Raw genomic sequence first — 21066 nt, 5'->3', positions numbered from 1 at the left:
GATGAATAGGAGCTCACCCTTAAAGCTACACTCCTCCTGCAACATCACCACCCAGACCCCTAGGGGAATGTAGAGTGAGGTCCCCATCCTTGGAGGGAAAGAATAAAAGGGGGCACAACCAGCAGTTGGGGGCTCCCCCAAAGTCCCAGACTTCTTCTAGTCTGAAATTTTGTTCCCTGTCCCCCTTCCCCTATAAAAGTTCCAAGAGGGAACAAGAGGTGACGGAGTTGAAGAAGGCACTAGAGGAGGAGACACGCATTCATGAGGTGGCGGTACAGGAGCTGCGGCAGCGCCACGGCCAGGCACTGGGAGAGCTGGCGGAGCAGCTGGAACAAGCCCGGAGGGTGAGTGGGGGTGGGGGCAGGGGGTTCTGGGGAGCCATGCAGAGGGGAAGCAAGATTCTGGGTTGGAAGAGGACCTCTGGCTATTTCCAGACCAGCCCATCTCTCTGGGGTTCTCTCCTCATATATTTATGGTCCTGTCCCATCTTTCATTCAGCAAGCATTCATTGAATACATACTCTGTCCCTGGGATGGTACTGGGGACCCAGCTGTGAACCAAACAACCAATACCCCCTTCCCTCATGGAGCTCACATTTTAGCAGATGAGGCAGAGAGTAAACAATCTAAACACATTCATAATGTGTACTGGGGTCATAAGTGCTGGGAAAATGCTGGTGGGGGAGGGTGTGTTGTGATTTTAAATAGAGAGGCCATGGAGAGATTCTGTGAACAGTGGCCTCTGAGTGAAAAACTGAGGGAGGTGATGGGTGAGCCATCCCAGCATCATGGGGAAACATATTCTGGGCAGAGAGAATAGCCAGTGCAAAGATCCTGAGGCAGGAGTGTGCCTGGGTCTTTAAGGAACAGTGAGAAGTTTTAGAGGGGATAGATAGTGCAAAGGTTCTGGGGCATGCACTTGCCTGACCTGATAAGAAAGAGAGTCATAAATAGATGCTGTCTCTCTCCTCAACAAGGGCAAAAGCGCATGGGAGAAGACCCGCTTGGCTCTGGAGGCCGAAGTGTCCGAGCTGCGGACGGAGCTAAGCAATGTGCAGACTGCGCGTCAAGAGGGTGAGCAGAGGAGACGCCGCCTGGAGTCACAGCTGCAGGAGGTGCAGGGCCGGGCTGGTGACGGGGAGCGGGCACGAGCAGAGGCTGCTGAGAAGCTGCAGCGAGCCCAGGTGAGTGGGATAGCCAGGTCAGGGGTGGTCTCTGCTGTGTGACTTTGGGTGAGATGCCTACCCTCTCTGGGCTTCTGTTTGATCCACATCAACCCTATTGCCCCTTCCAACTTTTCTAACATAATCACACATAAATAGCTAGTATTTGATGAATGGTTATTATACACCAAACATCCTGTGTTACTAAAGCCTCCTGATGCTCCTTTGAGGGAAGTGCTAATATTGTTCCCATTTTACACACAAGGAAACTGAGGCCCAGGGAGGTGAAGTTGATTGTCTAAGGTCCCTCAGAGCCAAAGCTCCAATGAATCCAGGCATGACTGACCCTGTAGCTCTTAACTCTTCCACAGTGTCCACCTTCTACCTTCTTATCTTCTGGCCTTAAATAATCTACAGTCTGATTAGAAAAACCCAGTGTGAATACTTGGAACTGTGTGAGGACAGTATCACACTGTGACTTTTAAAGACATGTGGGTTTTTCATTGTAATTTTTTTATGTTTTTTTTTAACTGACCAATCCCTGTTTATTATTGAGAATACAAACAAGCAGAAAGAATGAAGGAAAGAATGGCTTTTTATTCCCCAACCCTACCAGGGAAGAAGACCATTATAGATTTTAACTTCCAGATTAAAATAGTGTATTAGTTAGGGTAAAAGTTAAGCTGCTATAACAAAGAGACCCCAGAATTCATCAGCTTGAATAAAAGACATGCGCCTTTCCCTCTCAAGAAATAGGCTCAGAGTAAGCAGTCGAGGCTGGCAAGACATTGTGCTCCATGAGATCACTCCATCATCCCTGAGGATGTTGACCTCACCTTCAGAGTAAAATCTGGATGGTGGGGACATATGTGCTCCAGCTCAGGAAGGAGCAAAGAGAGGAAGAGACAAACTTTGCATACATCACTTGGCTTGCATTCCATTGTCCATATCATCATCACATGATCACAGCCAATTGCAAAGGAGGCTTGGAAATGTAGTTTCTAGCTGGCAGCCATGCGCTTACTTAACAGCCTGTCATGGGATCAGGAGAATGGATTTGGAGGGACAGTTAGGGTCTGCCCCAGTGGAATCATGCTACGTAGTGGTCCCTGTACTAAGCACTTTATATATTACATAAATAAAAGTGACATCAAGAGTAGAGTTTGGTGGCTGATAGCAGGAGTTCTAGGCTGCACTATTCAGAAGAACTTTATTCCATGTTGGGAATGTCCTATAATTGCACTATCCACCTGGCTATCGGGCACACAGCATGTGGCGAGTACAACGGAACTGGATTTTTATTTTATTTTATTTTAATTACTCTAAATTTAAATAGCCACCTGAGGCTAGTGGCTACCCTGTTGAAGAATACAGCTCTAGAGCCATTCTGCCTGGGCTTAAATCTCAGTTTCACCCTGCAGAGCTATGTGACCTTAGGCAAATTGCCTAACCTCTCTGTGCCCCAGCTTCCCTTTGTGTAAACTGAGACTAATAATGGTATCTACCACATAGACTTGGTGTGTGGATTCAGTTAGCCTGTACTTGTAAAGCATTTAGCGTAGTTCCTGGACTCACAGCAAGCTCTCAGAAACTGACAGGTGTACCTATTTATGGAGCACAAGATATATACCAGGCACAAAGCAGAACTTGATCTTCTCTGCTGGGCAGAAATCATTTGCAACTCAGCCGTCTTCTTCGCATAACTTCACAGGGTAGCTCAACGAGAGTTTGCTTCCCTTGGATAGTGAGGTGAGCCTGAGGTGAGCCTGAGGTGGGCCTGTTAGACAGTCTTGTCCCATCAAAAGGACGCTTGGTCATTGCCTCGTGTTATTTCCAAGTTTCCAGACCAGTTTTCTTACCAGCCAGAATTTGAACCCAATCTGGCTTGTTTAGTGAACCTTGAAAAGGGAGAGAAGGAGTTGCAGGTTAACACATGCGGGCTGGAGACAGTCATCCAAGAAACATTCACTGAGCACCTACTGTGTGTCAGGCCCCTTCATGGGCCGTGAGGTCCCAGCAGGGGACAAAGCAGAAGAGGTCCTCCTCTGGTGAAGGCAATAGTCCACGGAGTGGAAGGTGGGGAACCACTTCCTGACTCCTACAGCAAAGGAACCCGAGGCCAGGAGCTGTACCCAGTATCATCATGGTGATGATTTGGGTGCGGTGGGAATAGCTGGATTGAAATATAACACATACCATAGAATTCACCCATTTAAAATTTACAATTCAGTGATTTTTAATATATTCACAGAGTTATACAGTCACCACCATAACCTAATTTTAGGACATTTTCATCACCCCGAAAAGAAACCCGGTATTCCTTAGCTCCCATTCCCCAATAATACCAAGGCTGCCCCAGCAATCACTGATCTATTTTCTGTCTCTTTAGAGTTTCTATTCTGGACATTTCATATATATGGAGTCAGACCATACTTGCCCTTTGGTGTCTGGCTTCTTTCACTCAGCAGAACGTTTTCAAGATTCATCGGCATTGTAACATCTATCAGTCTTTTGCTATTTTTCATTCCCAAATGATATTCCTAATGAGACCACATTTTGTTTAGCCATCATCTGGGAATGGACATCTGGGTTGTTTCCGCCTTTCAGCTACTGTGAACAGTGCTCCTGTGAACACCCCTGTCTGCGTTTTTGCATAGACATCCGTTTTCATTTCTCTTGGGTACGCACCTCGGAGTGGAATTGCTGGGCTGTTCAGAGACTCTACCTTTCACCACTTTAAGGAGCTGCTAGACTGTCTTCCGCAGCTGCATCATTTCACGTTCCCACCAGCAGTGCATGGTGGGGATTTGAGGTGGGGGAGCAGATGGGGCAGCTGGCTGTAAGCCATCGTTAGAAGGTGTCCCTCCCCCACAGGCTGAACTCGAGAATGTGTCCGGGGCACTGAGCGAGGCCGAGTCCAGAGCCATCAGGCTGAGCAAGGAGCTGACCAGCATGGAGGTCCAGCTACACGATGCCCAGGTGACCCCTCACCACCTGCCCACCCCTCCGCACCCCAGGCTTCCCCATCCTTCTGCCCACGCCTAACATCCATTCTCCCATCCATCTCCAGGAGCTGCTGCAGGAGGAGACCAGGGCGAAGCTGGCCCTGGGCTCCCGGGCACGAGCCCTGGAGGCTGAGGCGGCAGGGCTGCGGGAGCAGCTGGAGGAGGAGGCAACTGCCAGGGAGCGTGCAGGCCGGGAGCTGCAGACTGCCCAGGCCCAGGTGAACAGTCCTGGAAGGGGGTCTCAAGAGGACACCTAGTCTACCAACCTGCTTCTCCTGGGTCCCCTGGCTCGGGGTGGCCCTGTGGCCCAGTGTATAATAGGCCAGACCCCTGCAAGCCATACTCACCTCTGTCTCTCCCTGTGCCCCAGAGCCTGTCTGTGCAGAGCCCTGTCCCTCCTGTCCCCGATTCTCTATCCACACGGCCCCAGCCTTGCTCAAACCTCATCCTCTGCCACCTGAATCCTCATCTCAGCCTCCTTTCAAACCTCCCTGCCTCTAGCCTCTCCCCTTCCAGCTCAATCCTTCACCTGGTCTTTCTACCCCCAGAGCTGACCCTGCCCTTCCCTCCCGTGGCTCCCCAGCTTCCCTTGGAGAAAACCCATGCATCTCAGCTGGGTGTTGGAGGCCCTGCATTCTCTGGTTTTTCCCTCATCTTTAGCTGTGTTTATCTCTCACCTCTCTTTCCCAACTTCACTTGGAAAAACCCATTTCCTTCTTCAGAACTTAGAATTAGCCTCTCCTGTTCTGAAAAAACCCTAACCACCCACCTCTGAGCTCCCACAACCCTTCTTTCTCCTTTGTCCGCACTCCAGTCACCCTTGCTGGAACTGTCTTTGCCCATGAGTCCCCCCACCAGACTGGGAGCTCCTTGAAAGTGGGACTCCATCACAGTTACATCTGGGTCCCCAGCGTAGGTCAACATAGGACCTGATGTACGGAGGGCCTTCAGAAATGCTTGTTGAATGAATGAATGATGAATGCATGTCTGAGAATATCCTTCTTTAACTTGAAAACTCCTATGCATACTTTAAGATCCATTGCAAATGCCCCCTCTTCTAGGAAGTCTCTCTTGAAAGTTCTAAATAGATTTTGAACCTCTCCCATGGACTCCCATGGCTTTCATATTTCTACCTTAGTCTCTGTCACCCTGGCTGTGGTTCTCAGTCTCCCTCATCAGGCTGAGGGTTTCCCAGGACTGAGCCCAGATCTGATTCATCTTCTCGGTCCCAGTGGGAACAATTTTAATCCCCTGGAGGAGCTAGGGCTCATAGAACTCACAACCTCATCCATACTCCAAAGCAGAAGCACCCAGTGGAGTGAGTATTTCCCTCTTCAGGCCTCAGTCTCCTCATCTGGGAAATGGGGGCCCTACCAACTTCCGCCTTGGTCACAGCCATGAGTGCCATCTTCCCTCTCCCTCCTCCCCATCCCCTCCCAGCTCTCAGAGTGGCGGAGGCGCCAGGAAGAGGAGGCAGGGGCACTGGAGGCAGGGGAGGAGGCCCGGCGGCGGGCAGCCCGAGAAGTTGAGGCCCTGACCCAGCGCCTGGCAGAAAAGACGGAGGTGGTAGAGCGGCTGGAGCGAGGCCGCCGCCGGCTGCAACAAGAGCTGGATGACGCCACCATGGACCTGGAGCAGCAGCGGCAGCTCGTGAGCACGTTGGAGAAGAAGCAGCGCAAGTTTGACCAGGTGAGGCACCTCGGGTTACTCCCGAACCTGGAAATCAGGATGGTAATCCACGCTCCCCGTGGTCGCAGGGAGGAATCAGTAACACGTGATATCCCAGCTCAACTCCGAACCTGGGAGGACCTTAGGGCAAGATGCCTCTTCCCTCTGACCCTCTGTAAAATAAGACACCCATCCATCCTGGCTTATGTCTCTTGTCCCAAAATCATTACTGGGAGTGCCCACTTTTACTCCCAGGGGTGTCCTGAAGGTGCACCAGCGGGTCCTTAGGAAAGATTAAGTGACATAATACATCTCGCTTCTCCTGGTGACCCACTGTGGACCTCAGGCAAGCTGCTTGGCCCGTTTCAGCCTCAGTTTGCCCATCTGGAAAATGGGGGTAATCTTCAGCACCTGGCAGTCCGAGGATGTGATAAAATTCACAGAACCCCAGAGCATTAAGATCAGGCAACCCTTGGGTTCAAATCCCAGCTTGGGCCCTTGCTGGCTGTGTCGCTTGTGCAAGTGGCCCGACCTCTCTGTGCCTTGTTTTCTTCCTCCAGAAAATGGGAGAGTCATTCTTTTGCCTTTATTTTCGCAAGGTGTTTTCACTGGCTGTTGAATTCTAGGTATGCAGTTTTATCCTTTTTGCACTTGGAAGAGATCATCCCATCATCTGTGGCCTCCATTGTTTCAGATGAAAAGTTAGTGGTTGTTCAAATCATTATTTCCCTGTAGGCGATGTGTTGTGTTTTTCTAGCTGGTTTCAGTTTTTTCTCTTTATCTTTGGTTGTTAGCAGTTTGACTATGATATTCAACGGTGGGGTTTTGTTTTTAATTAATTTTTGGTATCCCCTAGAATTTTATATAGTTTATTTTTCTATAAATCTCATTTTCATCTGGCTTCTTGAGAATAATTACTTTGAGATTCATCCATATGTTTACGTGCATCAATCACTTATTCCCTTTTTTTTGTTCCTGCCGAGTATTATTCCTTTTGAGATAAACCACATTTTGAAAAACATTACCCTGTCGATGAACATTTAAGTTGTGTCTAGTTTTTAATTGTTATAAATAAAATGGTTGTCTTTCTAATAGGATATAGCGGCTTTAATTCACATTTTCCTAATGAACAATGATGTTGAGCATCTTTTCATGTGCTTATTTGCCATCTATACATCTTCTGTGGTGAAAAGCCTATTCAAATCTTTGCCTTATAAAAAAAATTGGGTTGTTTCTTCTCTCACTGTTGAATTTCAAAAGTAAATTACTTAATTATTTATTGTGAATACAAGTTCTTTATCAGGTATATTGGTTTGCAAATATTTTCATCCTGTCTATGGCTTGTCCGTACATTCTCTTAGTAGAGTCTTTCAAAGAGCAGAAATTTTTCATTTTGATGAAGTCCAATTTATTAATTTATTATTTTGTATGTTATGCCTTTGGTTTTGTGTCTGAGAAATCCTTGCCGAACTTAAGATCACAATGGTTTCCTCCTATGATTTTTTTCTAAAAGTTTTCTAGATTTAGGTTTTACATTTAGGTCTATGATCCACTTTGAGTTAATTTTTTTTCAGATGCCTTTAAAATCCAGCATTTTTGCATTCTTTTTTTTATTGAAATATAGTCAGTTTACAATGTTGTGTCAATTTCTGGTGTACAGCATAATGTTTCAGTCATACGAGTTAATTTTTATATATAGTGCTCTCAGGGCTCCAAGTTCAGTTTTTATGTATCTGGATATTCAGTTGTTCAAACTCTATTTTTAAAAAATACTCTCTATACTAACTTGCTTTTACATAGATATTGAAAATCAGGTAGCATTAGTTCTCCAATTTTTTCTTCGTTTTTGAAGTTATTTTGCCTTTTCTTGAATTTCCATCTGTGTTTTACAATTTGTCAATTTCTACACATATACCCACAAATCCTCCTGGTTTGAGATTGTTTTGAATCTATAGATCAGTTTGGGGAAAATTGACATCTTCATGATACTGAGTTTTCTGGCTCAGGAGCATGATATATATGCCCATTTATTTAGATCTTCTTCACTTTATCTCAGAAATGTTTTATAGTTTTAATGCATACCTTTCACATCTTCGTCAGATTTCCAAATGTTTCATTTTTTATGCTACTTTGAATGGTATTATTTTTATTTCAATTTCTGATTGCTCATATATAGAAATACAATCGATTTTGTATATTGATCTTGTATCCTGCAATCTAACTAAACTCATACTGGTGCTAGTAGATGTTTTATAGATTCCATTGGATTTTCTACATAGATGATTAGGTCTTCTGTGAATAAAGGCAATTTTACTTCTTCCTCTCTTCTTTCCCTTTCTTCTGGGACCCCAAAAACATGTATGTTTGACTGCTTGATACTGTCTCACAGGTTATTAAAGCTCTGCTAACTTTTTTTTAATGATTTTTTTTCTTTCTGTGCTCTATTCAGATCATGTCAGTTGACCTGTTTTCAAGTAGACTGATTCTTCTGATGTCTCCATTCTGCTCTCAATTTCATCCAGTGACTTTTTGATTTCAGCTGTCATATTTTGAAGTTTAGCATCTTTCTTTGGTTCTGTTTTACAGTGTCAGATCCCTCCTGAAATAACCCTGACTCTTCTGCCATTGTATCCATCTTGTCCTGAAACTTAGATACCATAGTCAAAGTTCTGTATGATAATCCCAGTCTCTAGGTCATCTTGGGGTCTGTTTCTATGGACTGATTTTTCTCTTGACTTTGACTCCCATTCTCTTCCTTTCTTGCATGTCTTGTAAGTTTTATTGTTTGTAAATTACTGTATCTTAAAAAAAAAAAAACAACAGTGAAAGTTGAAGTACATTTAAAGAATATGTGGGTTTTTTTTTTCCTACCCCTACCCCAAGAGGAAGAAAGAAACACCCTTTCCCCTGTTGGGTATCCAGAGTGAGGGGCTGATCAGTTGGATCCATTCAAGAGTTGAGCTGGTTTGGGACATTGTGGCGACTTTAATCCCTCTACCTCCCTCTTGTGTCTCTGCCTCTGTCTGTCTGTCTCTCTCTGCATCCCTGGCTGCTCGCTCTTCTCCATTCCCTTGTACACTCCTCTCAGCTAACCTATTTCCCCCCACCCATCTCCCTCGCCCCGGAAGCTCCTGGCAGAGGAGAAGACGGCTGTCCTGCGGGCGGTGGAGGAACGTGAGCGGGTCGAGGCGGAGGGCCGGGAGCGCGAGGCTCGGGCTCTGTCCCTGACACGGGCCCTGGAGGAAGAGCAGGAAGCACGGGAGGAGCTGGAGCGGCAGAACCGGGCCCTGCGGGCAGAGCTGGAGGCACTGCTGAGCAGCAAGGATGATGTCGGCAAGAGCGTGAGCAGACCCCGCTTCCGGACTCGGAAGTCGACACGCACATGTGATGTCGGGGCCACATACACACGCAGGCGCTCCCCACATGGGGCGTGAAGGGAACCAGCTCTCGAGTCCCATGTTCACGCCCAAGCACGGGACAGGCGGGGGCCGCTGACCAGACATATATGTTCATGCATACAGGGTGCAAGGAGAATCTTCTGCCAAACACGTGTTCATACCCACACAGACAGAAAGTAAGGAGGGCCGGTCACCAGCATGCGTGTTCTTGGGCACGTACCCAGAACATGAGGAGAATTGTCCGTGGAACACAGGTGGTCCCCTGTTCCCTGAGAGCTGTTCACAAAACATACGTGTTCACATGTGCATTCATGGAATGTGAGAATCTTCCATGAAACACACCTGCTCGTGTGTACACATGGTGCATGAGAAATGCTCATCTTGGGTGTGCAAACGTGAAGAGAATTTATCAGAACATACAGCTTGAGAACCACTCCCCAAACATACACATACCACATACACACACCCCCAACATGCACATACGTGCATATACACACACTGTACAGATACACACCACATGCATACATACCACAAACATACACACACCACACTCAGTGTGAGGACACCCCACCTTGCCACCCCCTGACTCCACTGAACACACACTGGCTTGCCTACCAGGCCCTCTGTCTTCCCCCAACTCATCCTTCCCTCCCAAGCCTGGGAGGGGTCTCCCAGGCCTGTTCCCAGTCCTCGCTTACCCAACCAGTATCCCAGCCTCCCAGCCTCATGCAAAGTCTAACACACTCTCCACTCCATCCTCCCTTCATTTGCCCAATAACTATATTTATGGAGCACCAGCCAGACAGGCCTGGGGACACAGGCTACCCTGAGTAATGGCGGGAGGCCCTGGTAGAATCCGTGTTTGATTGGGTCCCTGGGCAGAAACAGTCCCAACATCCTTTTTTACTGCCAAGCAGTGTGCTCCCAGGTGTGGGATGGATGAGGGCTGTATTTTCTCTGCACACCCTGGCATTGATCTGATGGAGCTTTTAGCGAGGCATGGAAAGAGCCCCCATCCCCGTGACTCACCCTTGGCCTGCAGCCCTGGAGATAATGGAGCCAAAATACAACTCAGGCTCAAACTACTAAGTCCTTTGGGGAAATTGTTGAGATTTATAGTGACTTCAACGGCCTTTGTTGGAAATTGGTTGGTGATGGGAAAAAGTTTGATCCCTTCAAGTAAGCATAGTTGATTGGCAGGTGCCAAAGTAGAAGGGAGACCATTTGGTCCTTTTGAAGAGCTAAAAGTAGACACCGTCACTGTAGCATTTCCATGAGGGTCATTAGGTGGGGCTGATACACAGATGTAGTTCCTGCCCTGCAAGCTCACAGTCCAGTAGGGGAGGTGGGTATTGCACAAAAAGACACATAAGCGCATGTTAAGTGATCACTGTGACCAGGGCTGAATCAGAGAGGGGCTCAGTGCCAGGAGCATGGGTGATAGGGAGGCCCTGAAGGTCAAGGGATGCTTCTCTGAAGAGGTGACAGTTAAAGAGAGGCTGGGGTGGGGGTGGGGGAGGTCTTCAAGAATTAATAAGCTCAGGTCTTCTTTCACAGGATGTTTGAGGTTTTAATTTACACCTCCCTGAAAGGTCTGGAAACCTCCACTCTGAGAAAAAAATAGAAGTAGATAGTGGATTGATAATATCCTGGGGAGTTGGGCAGAAACCAACAGCAATAACTCTGTTGCCTTCAACCCATTTCCACATGGGATTCCCGAAGATGAAGCCACAGTGAAGTGAGCTCACAATCCAAAATCACAAAACCCATGCAGAAATAATCCACCATAAGCAAGAGTCAGCCAATCTAACAGACACTTGAATTGGACCCTCAAGAGCTTTGGATAATAAAATTATCGTGCATATGTTTTTAATAAAATCTGTCTGAGGATGATTCAGAATGAGACACCCAGTAGATAGGTGCCCAGGAAGTGTTGAACCTATGAATGAATGAACAAAGCAGGATGGGCACATCCACTTGTTGCCTTCCCCTCATCAGGCAAAGCTCCCCTCACTCTAGCCTGGGATAGATCTTGGATCCTGACCTCCCCCAACCCTCACGCCTGCCAGTGACCCAGATGCCCAGTGCTCACCCTCCTTCCCAACCAGGTGCATGAGCTGGAGCGAGCCCGCCGGGTGGCAGAACAGGCAGCCAGCGACCTGCGAACGCAGGTGACCGAGCTGGAGGATGAGCTGACGGCCGCCGAGGATGCCAAGCTGCGCCTGGAAGTGACCGTGCAGGCTCTCAGGGCACAGCATGAGCGGGACCTGCAGGGCCGTGATGAGGCTGGTGAGGAGAGGCGGCGGCAGCTGGCCAAGCAGGTATGGGCAGGCCCAGTGGGACGCTGTGGGGTGCCCAGCCAGCTGGCAGTGCCCTGGTGCTTATAGGCACCTGCTACTCAGTGTTTCTACCCAAGTCTCTCCTGCTAACCAGCCATCCTCCTGTTCCTGAACACATTCATCCACCATAAGCCATGCACCCCCACACACATCCTGTTGACCTGCTGATGTACTCAGACCTCTCCCATCCACCAAACCATCCATCCACCCATCTACCACCCCAACTACTGAGCCACCCAACCGCCCCTGACACTACTTCCCCACCCACCAGCGCTTCTACACAGCCAACTCTGCCTCCACCTTCCCCTCCATCCACCCAAATACCCACTCCCAAGCAACCTCTCCCCAGCCCAACCACTCCTCTATGGACTCAACCCCAGCCCCTCCACACTCCAACCCACCCATGCATTCTTGATGAGTTCGTCTGCACCCTCTTCATCCACAACCTTCCTTGTTCATTTATTCCCTCACCCACTTCCTCATTCCCTCCGTCACTCTCTCCCTCTGCACCCTTCATTCACTCATTCTGCATTCAGTCGAGGAATGTCCTGTGGTCCACAGTGGGCACAGCTCTCCACTAGGTGATGAGTGCTGAGCATGGGAGGGATGGGTCAGCTCTGTGTGTCGAAAAGACCCCTCTGGGGCCATGTGGGCAGTAGACTGGAGCCGGAGAGACAGAGCTGGGAGGCCCTGGAGGAGAGATGAATTGGGGATCTGAGGCTGGGGGTGTTTTCTTAATCTTTCCTGGCCCCACTGATCCAGCCATGGGCTCATCCAGGACTTTGTCCTGAGGGCACTGGGAAGCCATAGGAGGGTCATGAACAGGGGAGGGACAGTGCCAGCTCTTGAGTGTAGAGCTGGCACTTCTGGAGACTTCTGGAATGGGCTGGAGGGGAGAGATGGGAGCCAAGAGAAGGCTGGGGCCAGGGGCAAGGATGAGGCCTGAGCTGGGGCTGTGGGGTCAGAGAGGATGAGTTGGATTTGCGGTGGAGAGAAGCAAGGGGCAGGAGGAATGGGGCTAGAGGCCTGGACAGGGGCTGGAAGATGGGCATCTATGTCACGAGCCTCTAGAGGGAGGCTGGGTCTCTGGTCCCCTGAGCCTGCCCCTCCCGGCCTTGCCCCCAGCTGAGGGATGCCGAAGTAGAGCGAGATGAGGAACGCAAGCAGCGTGCACTGGCCGTGGCCGCTCGCAAGAAGCTAGAGGCAGACCTGGAGGAGCTGAAGGCCCAGAGCGCGGCCGCCGGGCAGGGCAAGGAGGAGGCTGTGAAGCAGCTGCGCAAGATGCAGGTAAGGGGTGGGGCTTAAGCCCGTGGAGAGGGGCGGGCCCAGGACCAGCTTGGACCCCGCTCTCTCCATCCCAGGAGCTGCACCCAGATTAGCCAACAGTTTTATAAACATGCATGCCCCAAAGGCTCACTTGGATTTTTTTTTTTTAATGGAGATACTGGGGAATGGAGGTACTGGGGACTGAACCCAGCACCTCGTGCATGCCAAGCATGCGCTCTACACCCCCACCTTTGGTTCCTTTCATATTTTTTATTGCTTTTATTTAAAAAGCTTAATTTTTAGTCCAGTGTCTTCATTTTATTTCACTTTGGAATGGAAATACCTTAGGAGCCCCCATCCACAACCCCCTTATGAAAGTTATACATGGTTGATTTAAAATTTGGGGCGGGGGGGATGATGTATCAGTTGTAACAAATGTACCACTCACTCTGCTGCAGAATGTTGACAATGGAGGAGGCTGTGCTTATGTGAGGGCCGGGGGCTGTCTGGGAAATCTGTGTACCCTCTACACAATATTGCTATGAACCTAGACCTGCTCTAAAATGTAAAGTCTAATTTTTAAAAAGTATAGACCTAGGCTGTCCAATGCAGAGGGTACCAGCCCCATGTGGCTGTTAGACATCTAAAGTGTGGTGGGCCCAAAATCCAAGTTACATGCTACATTCTGAAGACTTCATACAAAAGAGAAGTAAAATATCTCAATAATTTTATATTGATTATAAGTGGAAATAACAACATTTTGGATATATAGCTGAAATAAAATATAGTATTTAAACTCTTTTACCTGTTTCTTTTAAACCTTTTTAATGTGGTTACTAGAAAATATAAAAGACCATATGTCCTTGCAGTTTATTTCTATTTTTTCCTTGTCTTTTTTCCTTTTTTTTTTTTTATTATTTAGTTAGTTAGTTAGGTTTTTTTTTTTTGCTTTTTTTTTTTTTGGTGGGTTTTAGGTTTCTGTCTTTTTTTTTTTTTTTTTTTTTCAATTTATTTCTAGTGGGCAGCACTGGTGTAGAAAGATTCCTCCCAAAAAGTAAAAATTGCCAATCATGTCATCACTGAGAGAAAATCCCTACACTGAAAAGCTATTATTATCAAGCAAATAATAATAATTTTAATAACTGTGCTGTAACTGCCCCACGACTGCCAAGCCCGTTGCTGTCCTCACTGTGGTTATCAACAACTAGATGCTCCATTATAAAGATAGACAGTGGGGATTTTTTAAACGGACCAGGCTGGCCCGCTCACTCGCTGCGTTCCTCCCAGGCCCAGATGAAGGAGCTGTGGCGAGAGGTGGAGGAGTCACGCAGCTCCCGGGAGGAGATCTTTGCCCAGAGCCGGGAGAGCGATAAGCGCCTCAAGGGGCTGGAGGCGGAAGTGCTGCGGCTGCAGGAGGTGAGGCCAGAATGGGCGGGGCCTTGGTGGGCGGGGCCTGGGAGATGCTGGGGACTCCTGGGAGGGGCAGCGTCGGCGTTGGGGTTGTGTGGGGGATGGACTCGAGCGAGGAGACTGGAGGCAGGGAGGTTGGGGAGAGAGGATGAAGCCTGAGCCGAGTCTGTGGGGACGCAGAGGAGGCAACAAGGCAGACAGAGTAAAGGGGCAGGATGGACAGGGCTGTGGACGCCAGTAAGTGGGCAGAGGAAGCCAGGAGAGACCCCCGGGGGAATCTGGAGGCCGAGGAGCTGATTTGAAAGGAGACATTGGGGTCAGGGAGGAGGTGATGAGCGTGAAGGGCCTTGGGGGCGGGCATCAGGAGGTGGACAGGGATCAGGGGCTCAGAATTTAGGAGACATCTGCCTGTAGACTATGCGGTGGGGGAAAAAAAAAGGCCAAGAGACTTGAGGTGTGAGGGACAGGGAGGCCGGTGCCCACGTAGCCTCCCCTCACCACAGCTGATCACCCCCGCCCTCGGTCATCACAGGAACTGGCCGCCTCCGACCGTGCCCGACGGCAGGCTCAGCAGGAGCGGGACGAGATGGCAGATGAGGTGGCCAATGGCAGCCTTAGCAAGTGAGTAGCCCGTGGTCATGTGGGGCAGGGCGCCCTCCTCTGGCCATCCTGCCCTCTCACCTCCCCTGTCCCGGTTCTCCCTAGGGCCGCCATTCTGGATGAGAAGCGGCAGCTGGAGGGGCGCCTGGGGCAAATGGAAGAGGAGCTGGAGGAGGAGCAGAGCAATGCAGAGCTACTCAATGACCGCTACCGCAAGCTGCTCCTGCAGGTGAGCACAGCTTGGTCACCTATGGCCAACCTGGGTCCCCACTGACCTGGGACCATAACTTTCAGTCCTGTTCAACAGACATAGGAAGAGGGACTATTTGAGTTGGGTTTTGAAGGTTGAATAGGAGTTGGGTGACATTGATGCATTCACTCACTTGTATTTCTGAAGTTTCTTAAGGATTAGACCCAAAGATAAACTTTGTAGGGTCTCTGTCCTGCACAGTCTTATGGGGAAACAGACATGGGACTCTACTGTCACATTATAGAGTGGCATGTGTGATACTAGAAGTATCCTGGGCCCAGGAGAGAGAGAGAAAAAAAACTCTCTGCAACAGTCACAGGGAAGAAGGGACATTTGGCTTGGATTTTAAAAGATAAGTAGGAGCTAGACAGATGGAGAACAGCATATTTCATTTGTATATTTATTTGTAAATTTTTTATGAGGCTTCTGAAGGCCCACAGCCTATTCTGGGTGGTGCTAGGGACCTGGAGATGGATCATTTCAGGTCTCTGCCCTTTAGGACATCCTAGTCTGATTGAAGAGGCAGACTATTCCAGTACAGAAATACAAATAAGAATGGAGGAAGCACAAGACACTGTGAGAACCTAGGGGGGAGTACTGACCTAGGCTGGAGGCTGGGGGCTATTAGGGAAGACTTCCTGATAGAGGTGATGCCTTAAGAGTTCTTGTAGGAAGTTAAGAGTTTGCCAGGCAAACAAAAGAGGTATGGGATTTCCAAAGAGAGTTCTATGTCTGTATTATTTCATTCATTTCTAAAGATACATTTTGAGACCACTCATGGGGTCCAATGCTGCTGGGGATTCAGCACTGACTCAGAGAGGAGTAAGACCCCAGCTCAGCCTTTGAGGAGCCCCTAGACCAGTAGGAGTGGCAGTCATATGTCAGGATAATGCAGCGGCCATCTCACTCAGAGTAAAATTCCGATTACCAACAAGGCCCCACACTCTGGTCCCTGGCTAACTCAGACCTTATGTATAAACCTTCTTCCTCTAGATCACTCTGCTTCAGCCACACCAGCCTCCTCACTATTGTTTGACCATGCCAAGTTTATTACTACCTCAGGACCTTTGCACTTGCTGTGCCTTCCTCCTGGAAAGCTCTTCTCCCAGACCATCACACATTTCACTCCTTCTGACTGCCCTGTGTGAAACAGCCACCCGCCTCCCATAATTTCTCTGCATTCTGTTTTAATCTCCTATCAGTTACCATGCCTGGCATCATATTGTATATTTACTTATTTGTCTGTTGTTCATCTCCCCAACAGAATGTTAAGCACCTTGAGCATAGGGCCTTTATCTTAGTTTTCACTGCTCTATTCCCAGTACCTAAAACAATGCTGGGTGCTCATTATAAATGAAATGAGTAAGCCAATATATGCTCTCACAGAGGACACAGAGGATACTACAACCATAGAAAGAGTGATGTGAGCAGGGAGGGCATAGCTCAGTCATAGAGCACATGCTTAGCATGCAAGAGGTCTTGGGATCAGTCACCAGTACCTCCATTAAAAATACATAAACCTAATTACCTCCCCCCCCCAAAAAAAGAGACTTAAAAGATCTATTCAAAATTTTTTAAATGAGCAGGGTTCAACTATAGGATCTAGGGATGCATCTTTGAGTAAAGAAACTTGAAAAGAGAGCAAAGAAGTGTCCATCCAAAAAGTCAGGCTGAAAACATGCTATTCAGAGGGGAAAGGACGAGGGTTGTTATTAGGATGGGTGTGTGAAATTCTGTTTCTTCACCTGAGCAGGGGTGACCATGATAATTGCCTTCTCTTAACCCATTAAGCCATGTATTTGATCAGATTTTGTTTTGTTTTTGTTTTTGTTTTTTTACTTTTTCTGTATCACAGTTTTATTTTCCAATAAAAGTTTTTTAAAAAAATAGCATATGCTAATCACCATGTCGACGTGTTCCTGTGAGGGTGAAATGAAATAAAGTATGAATCAGACTGGATCTGACTCATTTCCGTGTCCCCGGCATAGGACCTTGCTCAGAGTACGAGCTGAATAAATAAATAAACAGGAACTATTATTAGGAGTGTGTTTACACATTTGCAATGTAGTAGCTACTGTTAATTGAGCTGGCATTTCTCAAAATGATCCTGCATATCATTCATATCCAAATCACCTGAGATTCTTGTTGAAAGTGTGGCTTCATGGACCCCATTCCAGACCAGCTGAATCAGAATCTCTAGAGGGTGGGACCCTGTGGTCTGCCTTTGGTTCACAAGCCCCTTGGAGGATCCTGGTGCAAATAAAAGTGTGATAACCCTTGGAATAGACTCATTCACAGTCAGAGGTAGAATTTAAGTTTGCGATAGTCTCGTGGACTTATTAAAATAGAAAAAAAAAAACCTACACAAAAGGTTAAAACCCAGGGCTGGCACTGCTGTTGGCTGATAAGCCAATTAGGAAAAATACACGCTACCCTTTATTGAGTATTTAGTATGGACCAGGCTCTGTGCTATGACTCTAACAATTATCAACTCACTTAATTGGGAGGTGCCTGGATTTACCTCCCACTTTCCCTCTGAGACTTAACCGTGACAGTCCCACCTTTCCCACTGCTACAGGTGGAATCGCTGACCACAGAGTTGTCAGCTGAGCGCAGTTTCTCAGCCAAGGCAGAGAGCGGGCGGCAGCAGCTGGAGCGGCAGATCCAGGAGCTCCGGGGGCGCCTGGGTGAGGAGGATGCTGGGGCCCGGGCCCGCCAGAAGATGATCATCGCTGCCCTTGAGTCTAAGCTGGCCCAGGCTGAGGAGCAGCTGGAGCAGGAGATCAGGTAGGTGGGAGAGGAGGGCACAGCTGGAGGGTGACCCTTTGATTCTGGTAAATGAGATGAAGGGGAGCTGTATTACAAGCACCTGGTTTAGAAATGTCCAAAAGGCATCATCATGTTAATGGCTGAGGATTTCCTATACCATTTAGGATGCTTTAGGCTGCAAGAACCTGCATTCCCACTATATGATTTAAAGAGTCATGTAGCATTTAGCTATAGCTGCATAACAAACCAGCTTAAAACTGAGGTGGCTTAAAACATCAGTCGTTTATTTAGTCACTTATTGCTCATGAGTCTGGGCTCGCGGGTAGGTTCTGCTGGTCTCATGCATGCATCTTTGCTTAGCTAAAAGGAAACTAGATGGATTTGCTTATCTTGCCTGGGCTTTCAAAGTAGACAACTAGGCTAATGGGTCTCTGCTCCAGACTGGCCCAGGATTGTTCACATGGCAGAGCGAAGGATCCAGGAGTGAGGGAAAGTGTTGAAAGCTTCTTGGGACCTAAACTGGGAACTGATACAATTTCACTTTTGCCACATTCTGTAACTAAAGCAAATCATGTGGCCAGCTCAGATTTAAGTGAATGGAGAAAGATTCTACCTCTTTATAGGAGGAGCTGCAAAGTCAGATTGCAAAGAGTGTGAATACAGGAAGGGGTGAGAATTGAGGCAATTTCTGTCACTAATCCATCCCAAAGAATTTATTTTTCTCATGTGATAAGATGTCTGGAGCTGGGTAGCTGAAAGGTGGCAGGGCTCTGGGTCAGCATCTGGGTCTGTTCCCTTGGTCTTTCCCTTTTGGTCACAAAATGGCTGCACTTGTGCCAAACATCACACCCATACATCCATGTTCAAAGTCAGGAAGCAGCAGCAGTGTGGAGCTGAGAGAGTGTCCATCTCCAGTCTCTGAAACAATCAGAAACACCCCCAACCTTCATATTTAAGAACCCCTGTGCTAATAAAATGAACAGAATATTTATTACTAAGCCTAATAAATGTCACTCATCCAATACAAAAGATTTTTCCTATTGCTTAATACTGTTCAGTACCAGTAATATCAATAATAATAGGTCCCACTTATTGAGGACTTACTACATGTGAGGTGCTGGACTGCTTGTATATCCTTGTATGATATAACATAATCTTGTGAGAGAAGGACCATTGTTATCCTATTTGATATATATAGGAAAACTCAGGCAAAGGCAGGCTATACATCTAGGATGCCTGAAACATAATTCACCATCTCTACCACTGTCTGGTGGAGAAGACTGTTGTTTTATGCCAAGAAGTATATAAGGTCACCTTTTGTATTCATTCATTCATTCATTCAAAAAACATGTGTTAAGAGTGTACTGCTTAGACGCCCATGCATGCACAACTAAGGAAATGATGGAGAATTGCACACACCTGTGGAGGTCAAGCTCTGATGGGATTCCCTGGCCAAGAAAGACTCATGACCTGGGCATAGTGACAAAGGGGAGAGCCTGTGACCTAGTAGGTCTGGGGGAACAGAGTTGAAGAAGAAGCTGGATCAGCCTGAGATGGGGTAGTTTTGGAAGGGTTCCTGAAAGAGGAGGCATCTGAGCTAGGAATGAGAATATTTCCAGGGCACAGAGTGGCAACCTAGGGGGAGCATATGGGAGACCGGGCACTTGGAGCAGTGCGATTGGTCCTAGGACTCTGCAACTCAGGGAGGCAAAAGCCTTGAATGCCAGACTGAGGCACTCTGTCCTGGGGTGATGGGGAGCCACAGGGGGCTGTGAGCTGGGGAAGGGCAGGGCCAGGGCTGGGTGCTAAAGGACCCCTCTGGGGCCAAGTTGGGAACAGACTAGAAGAGAGACTGGGAGCTGGGAAGCTGGGGAGGAGGCTGGATGATGGTTCATACAGAAGGTGAGGCCAGAGCAGGGAGCCGGGGTGTGGATGAGCATGACAGGATGAAGGAGAGTTGGAGGCAGAAAGGGTGCACTGTTGGAGGTCAGAGGAGAAGAGAGCAATGTTTGGGGTTAATATCTGCTGACTGGGGGCATGTTGGAGGTTGGGGGAGGATGTTGAATTCACTGGGGAACATGAGAGGTCCCAGGACAGGAAGAAAGGTAGTGGCCTTGGAGGTTCATGGAAGAAGTGGTTCTCGTCCAGGGGGCTGGGCAGGGGCCCAGGGGCTCATGGAAAATGTAATTCAAGGTCTCTGGGGAGACCTTCAGAGGCTGATGGAGGTACTCACCGATCTGAGTACCCATCCCTACCATTATACAATGAAATTGAGGCTCAAAGGATGTTAATTACCTGCTCAAAGTCACTCCAGGAGCAAGGAGTGACCTACCGATCCTTAGCTGAAGGAGTCTCACCCTGCATCCCTTCCAAGGCTTAGTGCTCTCCCACTTCCCCCAGCCCCGTGCCTGCCTCTCAGCACAGCTGGGGCTGCCATGGCCAGTCGTGGCTGCCGAGCACTGCCCGACGCTAGGTGCCAGGGTGTGCTGGTCTACATGGGAGAGGATGGATGAGCAATGACCGTGGGGATAGGGAAATTCGGGAAACGAGAGGGAAAGGATTTGAGGGAGAGAGGAGATGAGGATGGCTCCCAATGTCTGACCTGCAGATCTAGGTGGGAATTGGGAGGCAGGCTGGGTTTCAGAGAAAGCATTGAGCCTAGTGAAGGATGTGCAGTTTCTGACGGACATCCGAGGCTGGGGGCTGAACCAGGCTGGAGCTCAGGAGACATTTTTAGCAGACACCAGGCTGTTGATGGTTGTGGAAACCTGGGGCATGGATAAGCTTGTCCAGGGAAGGCGTGTGAGTGAAGGGAGAAGACAGCAAAGATTGTTAAGGTTTGGTTAAGGATGGAGCTTTGGGCTTCCAGAGTGTTCTGCAAACACAGACAGCCAGAAAAGGAAGTTGAGAGAGAAAGAACAGAGGGAGAAAGAAGATTCCAGGCCAGATGGAGGGAAGGTCAGGTGGGAGATGAATCCTGAGCTGGGCGATAGGGCTGTGAGGCTGAGAGGAGGGGACAGTACAGAGTCCAGGGGGCAGTGGGACAGGGCTTAGGTACTGACAGACTGGGGGTGGAGCAAAGGAGAGAGAAGGGGTTAGGATGATGCCTGGTGGTCTGACTTGGAAACTAGTGGTCAGTGGGTCAGCTCCCTGAGAAGAGGGAGACTGGGGACAGGGGTAGTATACAGTTGAATATGAG

The 21066-nt window shown here is 48.3% G+C and overlaps 1 protein-coding gene across 4 annotated transcripts in view; it reads left to right on the top strand.

Annotated features, from left to right (window-relative positions):
• Positions 1-21066, top strand: part of MYH14 (myosin heavy chain 14) — a 74936-nt gene that overhangs the window by 50777 nt on the left and 3093 nt on the right. For all 4 annotated transcript variants that reach the window (XM_074370976.1, XM_074370978.1, XM_074370975.1 and 1 more), the window contains 12 exons: positions 200-344; positions 977-1183; positions 4037-4141; positions 4233-4385; positions 5608-5856; positions 8964-9176; positions 11342-11554; positions 12698-12859; positions 14126-14254; positions 14781-14869; positions 14954-15077; positions 17677-17885. In XM_074370976.1, the coding sequence (XP_074227077.1) occupies positions 200-344; positions 977-1183; positions 4037-4141; positions 4233-4385; positions 5608-5856; positions 8964-9176; positions 11342-11554; positions 12698-12859; positions 14126-14254; positions 14781-14869; positions 14954-15077; positions 17677-17885 (1998 nt within the window). The remainder of the gene's footprint in view (positions 1-199; positions 345-976; positions 1184-4036; positions 4142-4232; positions 4386-5607; positions 5857-8963; positions 9177-11341; positions 11555-12697; positions 12860-14125; positions 14255-14780; positions 14870-14953; positions 15078-17676; positions 17886-21066) is intronic.

This window comes from Camelus bactrianus, chromosome 9 (genome assembly GCF_048773025.1).
Source record: "Camelus bactrianus isolate YW-2024 breed Bactrian camel chromosome 9, ASM4877302v1, whole genome shotgun sequence".
Classification (NCBI taxonomy): Eukaryota; Metazoa; Chordata; class Mammalia; order Artiodactyla; family Camelidae; genus Camelus; species Camelus bactrianus.
The sequence above is the reverse complement of the archived record's forward strand: the minus strand, read 5'-3'. Positions and strand labels throughout refer to the sequence as shown.